Source organism: Danio rerio, chromosome 20 (genome assembly GCF_049306965.1).
Source record: "Danio rerio strain Tuebingen ecotype United States chromosome 20, GRCz12tu, whole genome shotgun sequence".
NCBI classification, from domain to species: Eukaryota; Metazoa; Chordata; class Actinopteri; order Cypriniformes; family Danionidae; genus Danio; species Danio rerio.
The window spans coordinates 26,031,456-26,048,473 of NC_133195.1; the positions used below are offsets into that span (position 1 = coordinate 26,031,456).

The following is a 17,018-nucleotide window of genomic DNA, read 5'->3' on the forward strand; positions in this document are numbered from 1 at the left end:
GAATGAATATTATTTAATAAAAAAAAATAAAGTAATCATTTTATTCATAAATTTATAGTAAAAATAGTAAAAAATATATCATATATTTTTTTTACTATTTTCACTATAAATCTATGAATAAAATTATTCCTATATATAAATATATATATATATATATAAATATATATATATATATATATATATATATATATATATATATATATATATATATATATATATATACATACATACATACATACATACATACATACATACATACATATATATATATATATATATATATATATATATATATATATATATACATATATATATATATATATATACATATATATATATATATATATATATATACATATATATATATATACATATATACATATATATACATACATATATACATACATACATATATATATATATATATATATATATATATATATATATATATATATATACATATATGTATACATATATATATATACATATATAAATATATATACATACATATACACATATATATATATATATATATATATATATATATATATATATATATATACACACACACACACACACACAATTGTTCTGTCTGGTTCTTGAATCTGATTGGCTGATACCCATGCAATAATCTGCCAGTGACAGCACTCGACCAGCCTCTTAACCCTTCACCCTTGTGTGTAACTCCTCCCACATACAGCGACAAGCAGAGAACACTCTAGAGTTTGACAAATATTGCTGCTGTTAGACAACATAATGTACTTTTGAGGCTAATGTAGTTGATAATGTAGTTGTTTAGATTACAACTATGTAGTTTATTTTTAAGGATAGGGCCTATTTTAAATATTTATCTTTCTGGAGCATAATTATTGGAGCGCACCTGTTTTGACTTCACTTTAGACATTACGCTAGAGAATCATTCAAACATTAGCTCTAAAGTGACATTGGTGAATTAGTAATAGTTTCTGCTGGTCCAACAACAGCTGCGGATGTGAAGGTGTAGTAGGCGGGGGATGGGGTTTTATTGTTAAATATAAATTAATTCATAACAAATTCATTAATTGTTGCCTACCGTTTTCACTACCTGACCCACATGGTCTTTGCTTTACCCTCAACCTAACCATATGTATAGACTCACGTTTGCTTTCAGAATGCTTTCTGGCTTCGTGGTATTGATTCAAGAAGATGCTGGAAACATTTCTCAGCTGATGATTTGTACATCCATGATGCTACAAGGATCCTTAGCAAGATCGGTTTACAGTGGTTATAAAGCAATGCACAGTTGGTACTAACAGGACCAAAGCATCACCCACACTATTACAACATCACCTGAATCATTGATATAAGGCAGTATGAATGCATGCTTTCATGTTGCATATACCAATTTTTTGCACAGACTATCTGAATACCACAGTAAAAATCATAACTAGACTAAACTAAAACTATTTCCAGTCTTCTATTGTCCAATTTTAGCGTGCCAGTGTGAACTGTAGCCTCAGATTCCTGATATGTGACTAGGGTGTGCTGCTCTTCTGCTGCTGCTGCTGTAGCTCATCTGCTTCAAATACCTTACAGACATTGGTCAAACACGCTGTTGTCCTTCTGTTTGCTTCAACCAGTCTGATCATTCTCCTTGATTACAGAGCCAACAATGGATTATCACTCATAGAACTTCAAACTCACCACATTTTGTTCTGTTTTTGGACCTTTCTCTGTAAACTTTACTATCACATTCATTCAAACACACCCAAATCACCATTATTTTCTATTCTGATGCTTAGTTTCAATTTTGGTAGATCATCATGACCAAGTATACATGCCTAAATGTATTGAATTACTCCAATATGATTGACCTTGTCATTTACTTTTAAATGTGTACATTATATTAGAGAATAATGTATAAAAATTTATATATCTCACATTTTTTCAAATAATATTGATAGCTTTCATATAATATTTGTCCTAGCATGTGCATTTGCTTTTGAAAACTGTATATATTTTATGCTAATTTCAGAAAATTCCATTGAATGGCAATGTTTAGCATGTTTATATGAAGATTTAAAGCATTAAAACATTGGCTTGAATAACTTTCCTATCACCTCTGAGTGATGTCAAGATATTAGTTTTCATTTTCACAGTCTTGCAATCATTTTTGGCACGTTATCATTAAAACTCTGCGAGTGATTAGTTAGAAAACTAATGAAATGGATCAATCCTTATGCAATTACACAGGTCCAGTGTAGTCCAGTAGTTTTTTTGTACGTGTGTGTTTTTACACAGGCGTAGGACTTCCAGCACCATCCTGTGACTCGAGCACAATGACATTCGGATCGCTCACTATTACCGCGCCATATGTAGAATCAAACGGCACATCTTCTTCCTTCATTCTCTTGTAGGATACATTCGTGTCGTCATCATCGTCTTCCATGAGGTCCTGTTTGTGTAAAACCTCTTTCCTGTACATGCGGTAAACCAGGATGAAGATGCCAGCCTCTGCGGCCTGGAAGAGAGCGTACAGCAAAGGAAACATGTACATGCCACCCATCAACTGCGGGGGGAACGCCAATTTCAGGATAGCAGTGCAGAGCTGAATGTTCTGGCATCCGGTCTCTAAAGAGACAGTCCTGCGGCTGTTAGGGGGGAGGTCGAAGAGCGTGGCAAGGCCGTATCCTGCAGTGTAGCCAGCCATTGGCATGAGCACAGCCACCAGGTACACAGAGGCAGGGATGGTGGCCAGCAGCTCCGGGCCCAGCATAGTGCCAGTCATGATGAAGAGCATCAGCAGAGTCACCAGGAGAGACCACAGAGACACCTGGAGCACAGCAACACACAGGTAAATCCTACTCACTGACATTACATTACACTCTCATGCAGATGTTTGTATATGCTGTTGAGTTCAATTTTTATATTCTTAAAATTCATTCATTTATTTTCTTTTCAGCTTAGTCCCTTTATTAACTTATTCAACTTATTCAGCATATCTTTTAGACAGCGGATGTCCTTCCAGCTGCAACAGATCACTCTCATTCACTCACCTACACTACGGACAATTTAGCTTACCCAATTCACCTATAATGCATGTCTTTGGACTGTGGGGGAAACAGGAGCACCCGGAGGAAACCAATGCCAACACAGGGAGAACATGCTAATTCCTCACAGAAATGCCAGCTGACCCAGCCAAAGCTCGAAGCAGTGACCTTCTTGCTTTGAGGTGACAGTGCTACCCTCTGCGCCACCGCGCCACCACTAGATACTGAAAATTAGTATATTTTTCTGTCTATAATTAAATACTATAACCATTTATAATGAAATATTATAATATAACCATCATTTTTTCTGGATTTTTGGGCATTTTCTGACAATACTTTTATCATTTATTATGAATATAATGAACACATTTTACTATATGATTATTTTATTGTATGGGGTCTAATGGAGATATTTCTACAATGTTTTACAATGGGCAAAATAAACATATTCCCATAATACTTTTTATTTATATGGGTCTATTGGACACATTCTTAGAAGATTGTTTTATTTTATTTATTGGTTTAATAGATGGGTTTGATGTTAGATTAGACCAAATTCCATATTGACTAGAACCTTGAAATAAAAAATAATATTGTGAAAATGTCCACTAGAATAATTAAAAATATTACAATATATTACAACATATTCATTTTTAGAAATATATTCTTGTATTAATATTTCTTATGGATATAATGGACATTTTGAAATAGGTTTATATATATATATATATATATATATATATATATATATATATATATATATATATATATATATATATATATATATATATATATATATATATATATGCTCAATAAGTTGACGGTTCATTCCGCTGTGGCGACCCCAGATTTATAAAGGGACTAATCTGAAAATATATATATATATGTATATGTATATATATGTATGTATGTATGTATGTATATAATGCTATGTGATGATAAAGGCATTGCAGCCTTTATATTTTCTTTTTTTAAGAAGATTTTCCATTTGAATTGATTTGATCTGTTTTGACAACTTAAAATAAAATGAAATCTAAATAAAATTTTAAAAATTGGCTAAAATATTTGTAATTGTATCAATTAAAAGTATGTGCTCTTACATTTTTTTTTTTTAAATTTTATGTATACTTGGGTGGACATATTCTCGCAGGATTTGTATTTCTATTATGTTTTAGGTCTAATGAAGGTCTTATAATTTTATTTATACATTTTCTTGGTACACTAAAAAAATGATTCTTTGGATTTACTCATTTTGTTGAGGTAAGTGGTTTCAAACGATTTATATGGGGTGAATTTAAACAGCCAAATACAAATTTAGCATTGTTCAATTTGTTTAAATTCAGCCCATGGGCGACACGGTGGCTCAGTGGTTAGCACTGTCACCTTACAACAAGAAAGTTGCTGGTTCGAGTCCTGGCTGGGTCAGCTGGCATTTCTGTGTGGAGTTTGCATGTTCTCCCCGTGTTCGTGTGATTTTCCTCTGGGTGCTCCGGTTTCCCCCACAATCCATACACATGAGCTATAGGTGAATTGAATAAATAAATTGGCTGTAGTGTATGACTGTGCATGAGTGTGTATGGATGCTGTGTAAAACATATTCTGGATAAGTTGGCGGTTCATTTCACTGTGGCAACCCTTAATGAATAAAGGGACTAAGCCAAAGGAAAATTAATAAATGAAGGAATTTAGCCCATAAAAATTCTTTGCAAACACCTTAAAATGTTTTAGGAAATTCAACATATATATTTTTTCAGTGTACATTACAATGTATGTGCTCAAAAATAGTAATTTTCACGTAGTAAATGCGTCTAATGGACTGAATATTATGTGGTAATTTATTGTCTAAATATTCTAAACAACCCCTTTTTTAAAAAACAAACATTTTTATCATAGATTTAAACAAATTATATCAGCTTAATCTCACCATACAAGTATAATCACTCATGATGTAAACGACACACATTTCCCAAGTCCAGCGAAACTGCTGAAAAAATGACATGGTGTAACAAGATTCAGCAGGCAGCAATTAACTATAAAGCCTTTCCTTTATTAAAGAGACTGGGAACAATTGAAAGTGACATATTTAGCTATGAATGACCTGGGGAATCAATCCTGAAAAGAGTGAATGGCACAGAGAGACACACGATGTTACTACTAGAAAAGAAAAGTGCAAGCCATGAGTGACAAATCAGCCCAGTTTTTATCCACTCCACTTGATGTGCTTTCTCTGAAACCACCCTTGTTTCTTTATCACTGTCTCTGTTACTCCTCCCTCGTCCTCGCTCTATCTCACAGTCGCCACTGTACCCTTACCAGGCTGTTCTTAGATAAGCTTAACTGAAAGGAGGAACCCATGCGTGCGTATGTGACGCCACCTTGCCCCGGGCACTTCAGACTCCTTTAATGGCCAGAGATTGTGGACATTAGGACGACATCACAACCAGCGATATTTCAGAAAAGATAGCATGAAGTTTAATCACTTTATATTATACTAAAGGCCAGGCACTGCAGGAAAAAAATTGTTTTTTTCATCTATTTTGATATTTTGGGCATTCATATAGTTTTTTTTTATTGTAAAGAAAACATCCAGAATACACTTTTAAATGTTGTATCTCATCAGTTTGTATCTGCACTCTTAAACCCAATAAGTTAAGGTAACAAAAACCATTTGAGGAAACCGATAGCAATAAACCATTTAAGTGCAAAAACTAATCCTAACGAGTACTGTGAACTTACTTCATTTAAGTAAATGATGCAATTTGAGCACAGTAAAACCCAATAAATGAACTCAAACCAACTGAGCACTGTAAAACCCAAAGTTAGTTAGTAAGTTAGGTCAACTCAAACCATTTGAGGAAACCGATTGCAACAAACCATTTGAGTTAAACCACTAATTTATATGAGTACTGTGAACTTGCTCCATTTAGTTTGATGTAATGAGGTATTTTATTAACTAATTAGCTTTAACGCTGAATTCAAAACTCTTTTCAAATGAGTGGAATTAACTTCCAGTCAGTTTTGAGTTAACTACACTCATTTTATTTGATGAAGTTGACTGTTCGGTTTTACAGCGTGTAGATTTCAATTACAGCACATATTTAAAGGCTGTTTCCCAAAATAAGTTTTAAGATGTTAAATCTCATCTTCAGCTACATGTAGCAAACATTTTTCATGTTATTGATTATGTACAATATTTTATATTAAAAAAAATTGAAAATTCTTTTTTTTCTGCTCTGTTCAGTATTCCCATGTAGAAATCTTATAAATGGAAATGTAAATGCAAATTAGAAGTTCAAATTTTAATTTGACATATATAAAATATATGTCATGTATGCAACATATATTTTAAAATATTGCAATAATGGCGGGTTACATATATTTTTTCTAACTGGAATTACAAATTTGTATGTACATGTTCATTATTCATTCATTCATTTTCTTGTTGGCTTAGTCCCTTTATTAATCCGGGGTCGCCACAGCGGAATGAACCGCCAACCTATCCATCATATATATATATATATATATATATATATATATATATATATATATATATATATATACAGTTGAAGAGTTGAAGTCAGAATTATTAGCCCCCCTGAATTATTAGTGCCCCTGTTTATTTTATTCACCAATTTCTGTTTAATGGAGGGAAGATTGTTTCAACACATTTCTAAGCATAATAGTTTTAAAAACTTATTTCTAATAACGGATTTATTTTATCTTTGACATGATGACAGTAAATAATATTTTAATTGGTATTTTTCAAGACACTTCTATACAGCTTAAAGTGACATTTAAAGGCTTAACTAGGTTAATAAGGTGAACTAGGCAGGTTAGGGTAATTAGGCAAGTTATTGTATAACGATGGGTTGTTCTGTAGATTATTGAAAAAAAAATCAGCTTAAAGGGGCTAATCTTTTTTTTCCCAAAAATGGTTTTAAAAAAATTAATAACTGCTTTAAATCTAGCCGAAATAAAACAAATAAGACTTTCTCCAGAATAAAAAAATATTATCAGACATACTGTGAAAATTTCCTTTTCTCCAACATAAAAACTTCAACCGTATATACATATATATATATATATATATATATATATATATATATATATATATATATATATATATATATATATATATATATATATATATATATCGTATATATGTGTATATATATATATATATATATATATATATATATATATATATATATATATATATATATATATATATATATATATATATATATATATATATCATTAAAGCTAATATATTTGAACACATATGTACATTTATATATAAAAGCAGCAGTTTTTTTTACAACATTTTTTATGTATACATGCATAAAAAATATAGTGCTCAACATATATGAGTATACACCCCCAACAAATCTCTCGTTTAAACTAATATTTTCTATAGGATACTTTACAATATTATATTTGTGCATATACATTAGATTAGTCAGTACTGGAGCCAAATCTGGAGCTCATCTAACATAATTACTTACAATAATGGTTCAAAAATTAGTTGCCCAAATTTATGTTATATATATAAAAAAATAATATTTAATATTTAAATGATTTTTTCAAAAATAGCAAAAATCAAGAGAAACAAAAAAAAAAAGTACTATTTTGTTGAAATGCTGTTGTTTTTTTTATTTATTTTTGCAATATTTTTCATGAATGTAATTGTATTATCTTTCCATTTCTAAATATGTTTGGTGAAAAAAATATTATTTTAATAAATATATCTGTTATATGTTAATATATCTAATAAATAAATCTATTTTGTTCAAATGCAGCTAAATGTATTACCCGTATTCACTTAAAAATGGTTAAAAATATTCATTTTCAAAATGGAGTGTAGTCATATATGCTGAGCACTGCATATCATGATTTATATATGTGAAATTTGCATTTATTTCAGATTTATAAGTGGGTTTTCCTAATTTCGGAGTGATGAAAATAGATTCATATATTGTAAAAAGAAAAACTTTATCCAATTATCAAATTTTAGTGCTAGAAATGTGTGCACCTTGATGATGACTTCTGCCACGTGAATGTAGCGCTGTCTCAGCCAGACGCCAAGGCCGATGGGGATGAGGGTGCTGCACAGGGTCAGAATGATGGGGCCGAAGGGCAGAAGGTCCACCACTGGTGTGTTGATCCATGCGCGACTATACATCCACAGACACAGCGGCATGAGCACAAGGGCCAGGAGAGTGGAGGAGATGGTCATGATGATGCTGAAACACAAAATACCATCCTAAAGCAATGGTTGACCAAAGACTGACAAGCAGTGCAGTTTGATATTCTGGAGTGTGATAAGCATACATACAGCTTTTTAATATAGATTTTTATTTATTTTATGTTTTGTTTCGTTTGACTTTTTTCTCTCCAAGTCATCTTCGGTTTATTCTTAAAATGTTTTATTCATTGTGTTTTATTTTTCTGGTATCTTATTTTCAAATGATGTCCCACCTGCTTTATCCATTTTCATTCATTCATTCATTTTCTTGTCGGCTTAGTCCCTTTATTAATCAGGGGTCGCCACAGCAGAATGAATCCCCAACTTATCCAGCATATTACGCAGCTGATGCCCTTCCAGCTGCAACCCACCACTGGGAAACACCCATTCACACTCATTCACACAAATACACTATGGACAATTTTAGCTTACCCAATTCACCTGTACTGCATGTCTTTGGACTTGTGGGAGAAACCGGAGCACCCGGAGGAAACCCACGCGAACACGGGGAGAACATGCAAATTCCACACAGAAACGCCAACTGACCCAGCCGAGGCTCGAACCAGTGACCTTCTTGCTGTGAGGTGAGAGCGCTACACTCCGTCACCATGTTGCCCTGTCCATTTTCATTTCATTTTAAAATACAATCTCATAATATATTTTATTAGTTAAGTAAATGAGTTAAGAAATAAATAACCCAATAAAGGTTAAAAATAACCCAAAAAGCACCAAATATTTTCTAACTCAACCATTGGCTTAAGTAAACAACTCAACGTTTTTTTTTTTTTTTTTGGAGTGTATTATTTCTCATACTTTGTTAGAGACATTCTCAAACATCCCAAAAACATTTACTTCAATGCAGTTTGTCCTCACCACCCTCGCACCGCATTACTGGTCGGATGTGGGCAAAGACCTGTCATCTACCTGAGGTTCATGTCTCCGTTGACCAGCAGAGTCATTATGTTGGAGAGGTTTCCTCCGGGGCAGCAGCCGCACAACAGCACGGCCATTGCGGCCACATCGTTGAGCGAGAAGGCAAGAGCCAGAAGGAAGGCGATGAGGGGCATCAGCACAAACTGGCACACCGCCGCCAGCAGCACTCCGATGGGCTTGCGGATGTGCTCGCCCAGCTGACTGAGCTCCACCGTGCAGCCCAGCCCGAGCATGGTGAAGCACAGGACTATGCCAACAAACACGTTAATCCAGTGACTCAAAGGTGAATCCCAGAAAGCAACGATCCGGTGAGTGGGTGCTTCAGAGGACGAGAACTGAGCCGCCAGGAGCCCTGCTGGAGCCACATCGCTCCTGGGCACCAGAGAGAGCGGCTCTTGTGTGGCGCGTAACTCCGCCATAAGTGGACTCTCCGGGAAACTGTCGAGACCTTCCGTGAAGCTCAGAAGCCTCCTGTAGGTGCTGTAGGTCTCCATCGACTCTCCTGGGGACTGGAGCTCTCCAAAGGATCCTTGGTCCCCGCAGGTGTCCCCTCCCAGAACTGTGGAGAAAGGCAAGGCGCGCGCTCCACTAGCGGCACAGGATCATTGCAGAACTGTCCGCGGTGACGGAGGGACACCGGCTCTCCAGCGCAGCGCGGGCACACCGGGAGGGGTTTGGCGTGGAGCGCGTCGCGTCACCAAGGACCATTAGAGACGCCATCCTCATTAATTAACCCCAGAGCTGAACACAAACATTTCCCATCTTGAGAGAGCGTGTGCACGCTTTTCCTCTTGTTTTATTAAAATCCTGTACGTGTTTTTATTCAGCGCCAAAATTCTAGGTTTATTTATCAAATAAGTTGATTAAAAGTTGTAAAGTGGTTTAACATTCAGTTCAGTCACAATATGTAAAACTGTCTATTTTAATATAAATGTATATATATTAATTATAAGAGCGCGTCACGGTTGCGCTGTAGCACGATCGCCTCACAGGTGGCTGGTTCGAGTCCCGCCTGGGTCAGTTGGCGCTTCTGTGTGGAGTTTGCATGTTTTCCCGTGTTCACGTGGGTTTTCTTCCAGGTGCTCCGGTTAACTACAGTCCAAAGACATGTGAATAAATAAGCTAAAATGGCCGTAGTATAAGTGTGTGAATGCAAGTGTGTATGGGTGTTTCCCAGTGTTTGGTTGCGGATGGAAGGTCACCCGCTGCATAAAACATATGGTGGATAAGTTGTCCCCAGATTAATAAAGGGACTAAGCTGAAAAGAAAATTATTGAATAAATAAAACTAAGAAATTGATAATATAGGCTACAGTATAGGCTAATAGCTAAACAGAATTAAATCTCTTTAAGGTTAAGAAAAACTGACTAAATGAAAATGAATAATGTTGTAGAACTGCTGTCAATTTAGCACACTTTTTAACAAAGAGAATTAATTGAACTTGGTCAAAGTTTGTTCAGTATTTTCATAAGTTTAATTTAGCTTTTTTTTACGAAACATTAAAGGAAACCACATGTACTGAACTCGAAGACCTCTTTACCTTTAATAACCTGATAGTTCTTTAAATATATAAATGGGATATTTCATCAAAACAGCAAGATAACAACAAAAAACATTTGTTCAGCTGAAAAACGCAAACAAACAAACAAACAGAAAGAGATAGTCTACAATGTAAAAAACATGCAACAGAATGTATTGTAGCAATATCAGAAAGATGAGTATTTATTATTTCCAAAGTTAAAAAAGGCTACAAGTAAAAAATAATTGCTAAGTTTCATCAGAAGCTTTATTTGAGTGAGAGGCTCTATATATGAAGGTAAATTACTTTTTAAGTTCTTGCCTGAAATTTACTCAATGTACATTTTATCTGTAATATTTATTTCACCACAAAATCAATTTCAGAATCAACTTGAGCCATTTCCTCAGCATGAAACAAATCACCGGGAACCTGCAGCATGATTTGAAATGAAAACTTGTTCCCATTCGTGTTGTGCAACTTCTTCTTCATTGTGCAACGCTGATTCTTCAGGAAAACATCAATCATTTACATGTATTGATCTAACACTAGACTGTTATTAGTCGTTCTTTCACTATAAAATTTTTTTCAATTTATATTTTTATGTTAGATTTCACCACCATTCGTAAATAATATTTAATTTATTTTTTAATTTTTTTATTAAAACGACGGTCTGTCTGCTACATTTTAGCTGTTTTAATTAATACTCTTTTTGGAAACGCGGTGTGTACTTTCACCCTGAGTCATGTTCAGATCACTATTTGCATTAGTGACGAGTTTTCTCTGACTGTTTTATTTTCCTGTAAACAGTGCTGGATGCACACACTGGACAGTCTCTGTCAGGTTATATAACCCAAACTAATGAGCAGAATTTTGGAATAACTGGACATTTACACAAGGTAAAATTGTGTTTTTATTGATGTTTTACCACTTGTAAAAAAATAACCAGCCAATTTCACTAATCTAGCCATTCTTACGTTTTCTTTATGGTAATAGGCCTAACCATTTGTTGAAATTAGCTTTGCTCTAAGTAAATATCTTCTCAAAAGCAAAACAGCTCTGTCTTATGAAGTAAACAAGTATTTGTGAGAAAATAGTTTGAATTAAACTTTTTTCTTCTTCAAGCTCGTGAAGATGAACTCCTGGCTCGTGCGCGCGCTCGCGGTGATGCTGGTCCTGTGTAGTCGGGACGCCCTCTCGTGTCCAAAGAGATGCACGTGCCACTTCAGCGCCAAAACCACCGAGGTCGTGTGTCCTGATGCTGGACTCTCTCATTTTCCTGGAGACGGTCTTCCTCCCAGCACCACTTCTTTGACCATCCAGTTCACCAACCTGACCGTGCTGACTTCTGAACACTTAAGAGCAGTCCCGCTTCTGGAGGAGTTACACCTGCCCGGCAACAAACTCAGCAGTTTACCGGCAGACATTCTGAAAGACCTGAAGTACCTGCACACCATTGACCTCACAGGTAGGTGGTGTGTGTGTGTGTGTGTGAGAGAGAGAGAGAGAGAGAGAGAGAGAGAGAATTCACAATGCGACTTTGAGACTTAACGCCTGTTTCACACCGCAAGCGTCAGCGGCGCGTGAGCAGAGCGTGAGCAGCGCGTATGTCGAGCAGTAGCAGCACGCAGGCGTTTGCCTTTCACACCAGCTGCGTCTGCAGCGCGCAGCTCTTCGGCAGCTGCTGCAGAGATCAACCTATCTCTGTCTATTCTATCTAGTTATCCATGTCTCTCTATATACAAATACACTTTTTAAACTTTTCATCTGCACCAAGGCCCCTCCTATGCTGTTTCTTTAACCTGCAAATGTTTATTTTACAAATTTTATAGATCAAATAGTACTGTATGCTGAGAAGTGTCTACAGTCAGAGGACAATCGCCTGTGATATCATGTCATTAGTTTTTTGATTATCAGGTTGCAGTAGACCTAGTTATAATAATATTTATACAATATAGTTATAATGATATTTATACATGATCAAACTAGTATTACTTTCTCCGCTTCAGTGCTGTCCAGCGGCAGAATAACAGCTCGTTAATTCATGCTCGTGCAGATGATGAGACGGACAAAAGTAATTAATGCATGCCATTCTTTCACTTATTTTCGTGTTGTCAGATTCACAGAGCAAACAGCTCCCGGTAGGAATAATTCGAGTGAACATAAAACAAAGCCGATTAAAACTTTCTTCCTCTGCTCAGCTGCACAGAACACAGCGAGCTCACATAATCCAGCATGCGAGTCGCACTACACTACCCACAATACACTTCGCTATGGACTACAAATCCCGTAAATATTCCATTTCCCCTCTCCTACAACTAGTGTGCAACTTAAGCAAAACTGATAGTAAAATTGTTTTACATTCGGTTTTGTAGTTCGGGCCTAAATAAATGTTTGTTGCCGTTTTTAATCGTTTTAAGTTCATTTGAATGACTATATATAAACCATTTGACATTATTAACGCATTTATTGGGTAAAATTGCTACTTTTTACTGTCATTCGATGTGTTTTGGTCATTATCAATGCACTGTCACTTTAATTGAGCGTGAGCAGCGCGTCAAAAATAGACCCAGCGCCGAAACTATCGCTGCACTGCTGCTTCGGCGACGCTCACGCCTCGCACTGACGCGCTGCTGCTGCGTGCGGTATGAAAGCTGTAATCTGTTAACATGGACGCCGAAAACACACGCTCTGCTCACGCTCTGCTCACGCGCCGCTGACGCTTGCGGTGTGAAACAGGCGTAAGACTTTGAATTCAAATTAAGCAGTGGTCGTAATTGACCGTTAAAATGGAGAAAGCCACACGGGGAAAAGTTTTTACTTTTTGTATATTATTTTTGTTAATCCGTTAACTTAATTGATCTGAATAGTGAGAATTGAAACGTCTCTGCTTTAACAGTATTACTAACGTTACCATGTTCAAGCAGAGAATGCTGTTTTGAAGTTGGGTGGCATTAATCTGCCCCTGTTCTAACGGCTGCACTAAGGGCGCGAAAGACGGCCATTTTCTATACTAAACAAATAGCATCTATTATATAACATTTTAACAGCATTAAAACAACAAAAAAGAACTTGTGAACGTCAGGTGAGGTTGAATTAACCTGTAAATGTTAATGTATTGTTAGTTCCCTTGAAAATTCAATAAAGAAAGGAATATATCACTAAAATAATAAATATATCAATAACTAAATGTGTGTACTAAGTTGCGAATGAATTCAATTTTTTTTACCTAACACTGGTCTATTTGTACTCAAACAAATTCTAATTACAAATCGTTTGGTATTTTTGAAGGTTATAGTCACTCACTTCAGTTATAACAATTATTTTTACTTAACTTCACAAGACTAAAAGTTCCCGTAGTTAAAGAATTGCCCTTAAATAGGCTAAGTTAGGTCATAAAAAAACTGCTTAAGAATTGCAAAAGCATTTAAATGAGTTTTAAAAAGCAATTATAAAAGTGGCACATAAACACAGACTTTGTCAAATTGTAAATTATTCCAGTTATGTGGAGCTGACACCAAAAAGCAGTCATCTTTTAGTTTGGGAACAACCAACTGTAATTTGTTAGACAAACAAAGGTTACTAGATGCATGTTATGACACAAGACCAGAGATATACTCTGGACTATATAAATCTGGACTTAAGTAGAACTATGTTAAGCTGCTTTGACACAATCTACATTGTAAAAAGTGCTTTATAAATAAACATGAATTTAATAAACCGAGGGGCCAAACATTACTGGCCCTTGTGACCAAACAAGAACATTTTAAACTGCACCATTTAAGGCTAATGAAGAGCACTGATGCAATACCTGACCTTTTTTGCTCTATTTTCTCCAAAAATATTTGAAGAAGGTTTTAGGACAGCCAAAATACTACTTAAAATAATGCAGCAGGTCACATTTGTATTGTTCTCTAACTCTCCTCATCTGAACTGTGCTCAGATAATGAACTGCGAGAGCTACCAGAGTATGTTTTCCGTCATGCTCCACTCCTCAACCTGGTGCTGAAAGACAACCGCATCTCCAACATCCACCCAGATTGGTTTCCCAACAACAGCAATCTCACTTGGTTGGACCTGTCTGGAAATCAACTCATGAAATTCCCAATGGCCCAACTCCAAAATCTGAGACATCTGAAGGTTCTGCACCTCTCGCAGAACAAAATCGAAGAGCTTCCGGTAGGGTGTCTAGATGCTCACACTGCTTTGGAGAGGCTTTATTTGGACCAGAACAAAATCCAGACCTTGGACGTGAAAGCCTTTAGTGGCTCTACTAACCTGACACACATCTTCTTGCAAAAAAACAGAATAGACAGCCTTCCTCCAACTGTATTCCAGGAGCTCAAGCGCTTAGAGTATGTTGATCTCAGTGACAACAGGCTGCAGTTTCTGTCACCTGGCATATTAGATATTAATACCAGCTGGGTAGAGCTGACCTTTAACCCTTGGCACTGTGACGCTAAAATAGAGTACCTATGGAGGAAAATTACCATGGAGTCACTTCAGTCAGAGCCTAAATGTGCTGCACCAGAGAACCTGAAAGATCGTGTCATTGCAACACTTACACGCAAAGACATGGGCCTGAAAGAGTGAGAGAAACAAGATCTGGAAGAGAAAATGTGTTCAAAAGAAGTGGAAGCAAGGGTTTAAGCAATTTCCATTAATGGTTTGCAAGCTGCACTGGAAATAAACATTTAAGATTTAATAGAACAGTACTTAATTGTGATATAACTCTTCTTTTTGACATTTCAAATGATTTTTTTAAAAGTCATAAAACATGTACGATTTAACACAATTACTAATAAATGAAATAAAATAATAAATAACTATAGTTAAATAACAAAACAAAACAAAAAACATCTTTAAAAAAACAAATAACAAGCAGTTTTTGACTTACACCTCTAAAATGTAATGTATTAAAAGGCAGAGAACTATAACCAAAAATCAATCACAACCTTAAGATTTTGCACAGCAAGTCTAACACTTGAAGTCGGATCACATCATGGTTTTGTATATACAGATCAGACCATTTTTTGGATCAGCCAAAAAGAGGAGACAAATCATCATCTTAGAATTATAAGGATCTGACATTTTTGTCAAAATTGAGTTATTCACATATTCTTATTAAATGATAACTCATATGCATTATGGGATTTTTTTTAATAAGTTGTTTACATTTTAAGATTTTTAATTTAAAAAACAAATGTTACACATAAGGTTTGCTTAATGGAATGCAACAACTTTGAAGCTCAATATCTCAAAATCATTCAGAACGCAGATAGAACCTTAGAATTCCAAGGTTACAAAATGTCATTTGCCAAACATATTTAATAAAAACAAATTTTAAAAAATATTAAAAATAAAATGAAGAAATAATCAGCTGAATAAAAATATATTTTAAAATGTTCGTTACTGTGAAAAATTCATGGTTACTACTACTGTTGCTGATAATGATAAATGTAGAAATCTAACATTATAATTTGCACAACCCATATTTACTTTTAGACTTATTTGTTAATTAATTATTCAGTTATTCACTCATAATACTTTATGTTTGATTGCTAGATGTGTCATCTTTGAAGAATTATTCAGTGGCATATTTTTGATGGCTTGTTGTAGCCACCTATTGTTAAATAATGTAATTGCTGCCTACAACTTACATTTTTGTGCGTCATAAAGTGCGTTTGATGGTGGTTTTAATCTTTACCATAAACATCAGTGGTTTTATCTAAACTATAAACCATTCTGCCAGTACATCGGTGTTATTTGACTGTAACTCCATAACTAACTCAGACTAAAGACTGCATCTCTTTCTTGTTTTTCGCGTTTTCAAATTTGAAAGCAGCGATTCCAAGCATTAATAAACATTTGCAAATCAACATAATTTATAATTTATGTTGCGTGGGTGTTGAGATCACAATCTTTTAATGATTAATTGTGCAGCTTACACTGAATGCATTAATACAGGCTAAACAAGTAGTAACAAAAAACACCATTAATTACCTAAGAAACCCACCACATGTCAAATAACCTATCACAACTTCTTTTGTCTTCATTATATTGTTGACAGGAAATATAATGAATGACGCGACAGGAGATCTCTCAGCAATTGTTACATATTTAGGATTAATCTACAAGTATAAAAAAAAGTAATAATTCGCAGGTGACGTGTTCCAAACCATGAGCTGTGATCCGTACAAATCACAGATCAACCATGATCTGGTTACACCCCTAAAGTCTAAGGTCAAATGCTATAAAATATCTTCTGGCAAAAAAGAAATCATGGACAAATAAG

At 35.0% G+C, this 17,018-nt stretch overlaps 2 protein-coding genes across 3 annotated transcripts; one reads left to right on the forward strand and one right to left on the reverse strand.

Annotated features, from left to right (window-relative positions):
* Positions 1-1,141: 1,141 nt before the first annotated feature.
* On the reverse strand, positions 1,142-11,740 carry slc10a4 (solute carrier family 10 member 4). 2 transcript variants are annotated; one of them, NM_001044803.2, is made up of 3 exons: positions 11,701-11,740; positions 8,062-8,272; positions 1,142-2,812 (listed from the first exon to the last, which is right to left on the reverse strand). In NM_001044803.2, exons 1-3 carry the CDS (start codon positions 11,727-11,729, stop codon positions 2,273-2,275), a joined length of 780 nt encoding a protein of 259 aa, NP_001038268.1. In that variant the 5' UTR covers positions 11,730-11,740; the 3' UTR covers positions 1,142-2,272. The 2 variants fall into 2 exon arrangements, with proteins under 2 accessions (NP_001038268.1, NP_001315270.1); NM_001328341.1 differs by lacking the exon at positions 11,701-11,740 and adding an exon at positions 9,199-9,622.
* Positions 11,506-15,438, forward strand: si:dkey-90m5.4. The gene is made up of 3 exons (NM_001044772.1): positions 11,506-11,622; positions 11,849-12,191; positions 14,667-15,438. The coding sequence occupies exons 2-3, from the start codon at positions 11,858-11,860 to the stop codon at positions 15,314-15,316; spliced, it is 984 nt and encodes a 327-aa protein (NP_001038237.1). The 5' UTR covers positions 11,506-11,622; positions 11,849-11,857; the 3' UTR covers positions 15,317-15,438.
* Positions 15,439-17,018: the final 1,580 nt, after the last annotated feature.